At 40.3% G+C, this 5,493-nt stretch overlaps 1 protein-coding gene across 1 annotated transcript; it reads left to right on the top strand.

Moving 5' to 3' along the window:
- Positions 1 to 498: 498 nt before the first annotated feature.
- On the top strand, positions 499 to 5,193 carry LOC106300497 (isoleucine--tRNA ligase, cytoplasmic-like; the record flags this gene model as incomplete). The annotated part of the gene is given in 17 exon segments (XM_013736652.1): positions 499 to 1,662; positions 1,757 to 1,870; positions 1,944 to 2,123; positions 2,209 to 2,457; positions 2,533 to 2,666; positions 2,848 to 3,007; positions 3,089 to 3,172; positions 3,263 to 3,472; positions 3,561 to 3,686; positions 3,783 to 3,920; positions 3,995 to 4,101; positions 4,169 to 4,232; positions 4,380 to 4,468; positions 4,556 to 4,697; positions 4,776 to 4,839; positions 4,948 to 5,015; positions 5,111 to 5,193. Coding segments are annotated over 17 exon segments (3,086 nt in total), but the record flags the coding sequence as incomplete, so codon positions are not given.
- Between the last annotated feature and the right edge of the window lie 300 nt (positions 5,194 to 5,493).

Genomic DNA, 5,493 nt, shown 5'->3' with positions numbered 1-5,493 from the left:
ACCCAAAGAGAATGTTACAATTTGGGAGATGAAAATCTATCATTGTTCTAAAGTTTTGGAGATAAAAAGAATCCAAGAAATGGTCAGATCATGAAGACTCATGCACTACTGAAGAATGGCGAAGTTCGTTTCCTACAAGTTCGTTCGAGTAAATATTTGGATGTTTCATTCACCAAGACGCTACCCCTGCTACTTTCAAGAAGATCACTCATCTTATTGAACTACGTTGTCTCAAAGATCTCGACGTATGTACACATGAGGGGAAGTCATGGCACGTTGCACTCTTTTTCCTTTAACCATGGTTTTTCCTATTGGGTTTTCCTGGTGAGGTTTTAACGAGACAGCATCTTACGCGCATAATAGATATCAAGAGGAAGTGTTATGAATATTATGGTGATGCCATTATGTAAAGTCTTAAATATACTTGTTTTTCAAGCTTTACTTGTTCTCCAAGTGACTTTGTCCCTAAGTTATTGTAATGCTATATAAATAACAGATTCCATTCTCTGGTTTTACGGCCAGGGATCTCATAAAAACCCTATTTTTTTGTACGTGAGTTTTCTCTCTCTCTCTGCCGCCGCCGCCGCCATGGAAGAAGTGGGAGAAGGTAAGGATTTCTCGTTCCCTCGAGAGGAAGAGAAAGTCCTGTCATTCTGGAATCAGATCGATGCGTTCAAGACGCAGCTGAAACGAACGGAGCATCTCCCGGAGTTCATCTTCTACGACGGGCCTCCTTTCGCCACCGGTCTTCCTCACTACGGTCACATCCTCGCCAGTACCCTTAAGGACATCGTAACTCGCTACCAGACGATGACCGGCCACCACGTCACGCGTCGCTTCGGGTGGGACTGTCACGGCCTCCCCATCGAGACCGAGATTGAAAAGAAGCTCGGTATTACGAGGAGAGCCCAAGTGGTTGAGATGGGGATTGATAAATATAACGAAGAGTGTAGGAGCGTTGTGACTACCTTTGTGGAAGGGTGGGAGGAGGTTATTACTAGAAGTGGGCGTTGGATTGATTTCAAGGAGGACTACAAGACCATGGATCTCAACTTTATGGAGAGTGTTTGGTGGGTTTTTGCTCAGCTTTTTGATAAGAATCTTGTCTACAAAGGCTTCAAGGTTATGCCTTTTAGTACTGGTCTCAAGACACCACTATCTAATTCCGAAGCTAAGTACAAGTGCAAGGAAGTTTCGGATCCTGATGCTATGGTGACGTTCCCTGTTATTGGCGATGAAGATAACGCTGCTTTTGTGGCGTGGACTACTACTCCATGGAATCTTCCTTGCAATCTTGCTTTGTGTGTCAATGCCAAGTTTGTTTATCTCAAGGTTCGTAACAAGCACAATGGGAGTGTCTACATCGTTGCTGAATCTCGCCTTTCAGCTCTTCCCGCTAATGCTGATACCAAGAAAGCCAAAGCCAAAGGTGGTGCTGCGGCTGATTCTTATGAAGTTTTGGACACATTTGATGGAGCTTCTCTGGTTGGGAAGAAGTACGAGCCTCTGTTTGACTACTTCAGTGATTTCTCAAGCGTGGCCTTTCGAGTTGTAGCAGATAATTATGTCAAGGATGACAGTGGTACTGGCATCGTCCACTTGGCTCCCGCCTTTGGTGATGATGACTACCGTGTTTGTCTTGACAACAACATCATTGAAAAGGTTAGGTTTCCACTACACATATTTGTATGTTTAAGGACCCATGCTAGTAGTCTCTACGCTACTGAACTCCCTTTTATCTCATACTCTCTTACAGGGTGAGGGTCTAGTCGTGGCTGTTGATGAAGATGGGTTGTTTACTGAGAGAATTACCCATTTCTTTGGCCGGTATGTCAGAGATGCAGAGAAAGATGTAATTGAAGCCGTGAAGGTGAGTATTAATGTGCATTATTGGACGGATTATTATTTTTAAGTTGTCAAATAATTTTTCATTGTTATCTCAGGCCAAAGGCAGACTTGTTAAAACTGGGAGCTTTACTCACAAAAATCCATTTTGCTATCGAACAGACACTCCTCTCATAAATAGAGCCGGTCCCGCTTGGTTTGTGCGGGTGGACGAGCAGTTGAAGGAACAGTTGTTAAAAAACAATGATCAGACATACTGGGTACCTGATCATGTGAAGGTCAGTGGAAGAAGGATCAAATACTCTATATAAGTGTAGCAGTTTTTGAGTTAATAAATTTATTCTTGATTGACCTGCACCTCAGGATAATCGCTTTCGCAATTGGCTTGAAGACGCAAGGGATTGGTGCATTAGCCGAAGTAGATTTTGGGGAACGCCTCTACCAATATGGATCAGTGATGATGGTGAGGAAGTTGTTGTCATGGATTCTGTCGACAAGCTTGAGAAGCTCTCCGGTGTCAAGGTCTTTGATCTACATCGTCACCATATTGATCAAATTACAATCCCATCTTGTCGTGGGCCTGAGTTTGGTGTGCTCCGTCGTGTAGAAGACGTAAGATGGATCCCCTGCTCTCTCATGTTTTTAATCTTGGTTATCTCACACTTATGCTTATTATTACCTTTTCAGGTTTTTGATTGTTGGTTTGAGAGTGGGTCAATGCCTTACGCGTACATCCATTATCCTTTTGAAAACAAGGAGCTTTTTGAGAAGAACTTCCCTGGTGATTTTGTGGCTGAAGGGATTGATCAAACTCGTGGATGGTATGTTAAACTTGCATATGTAAAAATCATCTCTGGGTTTGCTCCCTCATCTAATGAGTCGAGCCTAATGGAAGGCTTTATTATTAGTATAAAGCAAATGTGATTTTAGAAGTGTATTATTACTTTTCTTCTGCTAAGCAGGCAATTAATAGAATCTAAACTGCTGGTTTGGCATATACAGGTTTTATCATCTTTTGTTGCTGTCGACTGCACTATTTGGAAAGCCAGCATTTCGAAATCTGATTTGCAATGGTATTGTGCTTGATGAGAATGGAAAAAAGATGAGTAAGAGTGAAAAGAATTATCCACCTCCTACGGAAGTCATAGATGAGTATGGAGCTGTAAGTTTTCCCTGTAATATGTTGTTTTTCTTTTTGCTGTCATTAATTAGTAACTTCACGTGAACGGCTGAACGCTAACAGGATTCTGTGCGATTGTACCTCATAAACTCTCCAATCGTACGCGCTGAGTCACTACGCTTCAGAAAGGAAGGAGTAATTGGTGTTGTGAGTTATCTTGGTTGTTAATTTTTTATTGACTGCTTATTTGACTAGAGATCCATTGTATGTCTGAACTGTTTTGGTCTCTGTAACTAGGTCAAAAATGTATTTCTTCCATGGTACAATGCATACAGATTCCTTGTTCAGAATGCAAAGAGACTTGAGATTGACGGTTCTGGACCGTTTGTTCCTACTGATGTAGCAACTTTACGGTCATCAAACGTTCTCGATCAGTGGATTCACTCAGCTACCCAGAGTCTTGTTTGTTTTGTCCGCCAGGAGATGGATGGTTACCGGCTTTATAATGTAAGCTATTTACATGACTATTTACCAAGTTATCAACGTCTCATGGTATTTATCACATCTTTCTTTTTCTATTTTTTTTTTTTTTCAGGTTGTTCCTTATCTTTTGAAGTTCCTCGACAATCTCACTAACATATATGTTAGATTCAACCGCAAGAGGTTAAAAGGCCGTACAGGAGAAGATGATTGTCACATTGCTCTTTCAACTCTATACAATGTATATATATTGTAAATAGTTGTGGGAATACTATGCGGACCTGTTATTTGAACATTTGTAAAATGACTAATTAATATTTGTTTTCTGGATTCTCAGGTGCTCCTCACTTCTTGCAAAGTGATGACCCCTTTTACACCTTTCTTCACTGAGACGTTATACCAGAATCTGCGGAAAGCATGTGAAGGTTCTGAGGAAAGCATCCATTACTGCAGTTTTCCGGAAGCGGACAAAACGGTAATACTGAAGTCCATATCTCTGTATCCAAAGGATAACACATGAATTGTTTTGCTTATTTTGAAATTAACCAGAGAGTGGAGAGGAGGATTGAGCAAAGTGTTACAAGGATGATGACAGTCACTGATCTTGCTCGGAACATTCGTGAGCGTCACAAGCTACCCTTGAAAACTCCTCTAAAGTGAGTGGTTAACTTTAGAGCCTACACAAGGAAAAAAAGTAACACATGCTTATCCTTGTTGTATCAGGGAAATCACTGTAGTTCATCCAGATGCAGAATTCTTGGATGACATCACTGGAAAACTAAGAGAGGTCTGTAGTGTATCTTCTCGAAGTTAATTTTGTTTATATTATGCATATATATAAAAATTATATCTTGTTAATGAAATCAGCAAAACATGTCTCTACAGTTATTTTGTTTCTCTTGATATTCAAAGAATTTTGATTATACTTTTGCAGTATGTCTTGGAAGAACTTAATGTAAGATCTCTTGTGACATGCAATGATACTCTGAAGTATGCGTCACTAAAAGCAGAACCAGATTTCAGGTTTGGTCAATTTTTTCTTTCTTTTTAACCTTTTGTGCTCAATGTAGAAAGCAATTTTGATTAATTTATTGCTCTATATATATATAGTGTATTGGGAAAACGGCTTGGGAAGTCAATGGGGCTCGTGGCAAAAGAAGTTAGAGAAATGTCTCAGCAAGATATCTTAAGATTCGAGGAGGCCGGAAAAGTGACTATTGCTGGACACACGCTGGAGCTAACAGATATCAAGGTATCATCATCTCATCCTATGCTTTTCTCTTTTAATGAAGAATATGCTGTGACACTTTTTCTTTCATGTGTTGTTCAGATTGTCAGGGTTTTCAAACGCCCGGATGGTTTGAAAGAGACGGAGATTGATGCAAATGGAGATGGTACGGGATTGGTTACCTTGTCTATTTCTTTTGTTTACATCTTTGATCTGATTACTGCTGCTCGCTCTACTCTTAATGATATAACTTTTGCTTTGGTTAATGATGAAGGTGATGTTTTGGTGCTTTTGGATCTACGACCTGATGATTCGTTGTATGAAGCAGGTGTTGCTCGTGAGGTAAAATAGAATGTTGTTATATAATAATCGATGGAATGTGTTCCCTTTTCTTTTTCTGTATCTAATCAACTTTCCGATGCCTGTGTTATATATAGATTGTCAATAGGGTCCAAAAACTAAGGAAGAAGTCAGGTCTGGAACCAACAGACTTCGTGGAAGTTTACATTGAATCATTGGATGTATCTGTTTTGCAACAAGTTCTGAGCTCTCAGGACCAATACATTAAGGATACAATTGGTTCATCTTTGCTTCCGTCTACCTTGATGCCACCCCATGCAGTAAGTCATCATCATCATCAACCCTGCGCTATAAGTCAGAAACGTAATAAATTATCTGTCTGTTATTTTTGTGCAGGTGATATTATCTTACGAGAGTTTCCAAAACGTTTCGAAGCTGTCGTTTAAGATTAGCTTGGTGAAGTTCAACAAAGGTGCACTGTAGTCGGGGACTACTTGTTGTTGACCGCGAGCAACAGTTG

This window comes from Brassica oleracea, chromosome C6 (assembly GCF_000695525.1).
Source record: "Brassica oleracea var. oleracea cultivar TO1000 chromosome C6, BOL, whole genome shotgun sequence".
NCBI lineage: Eukaryota > Viridiplantae > Streptophyta > Magnoliopsida > Brassicales > Brassicaceae > Brassica > Brassica oleracea.
This window is presented reverse-complemented; position numbering and strand designations above follow the sequence as displayed.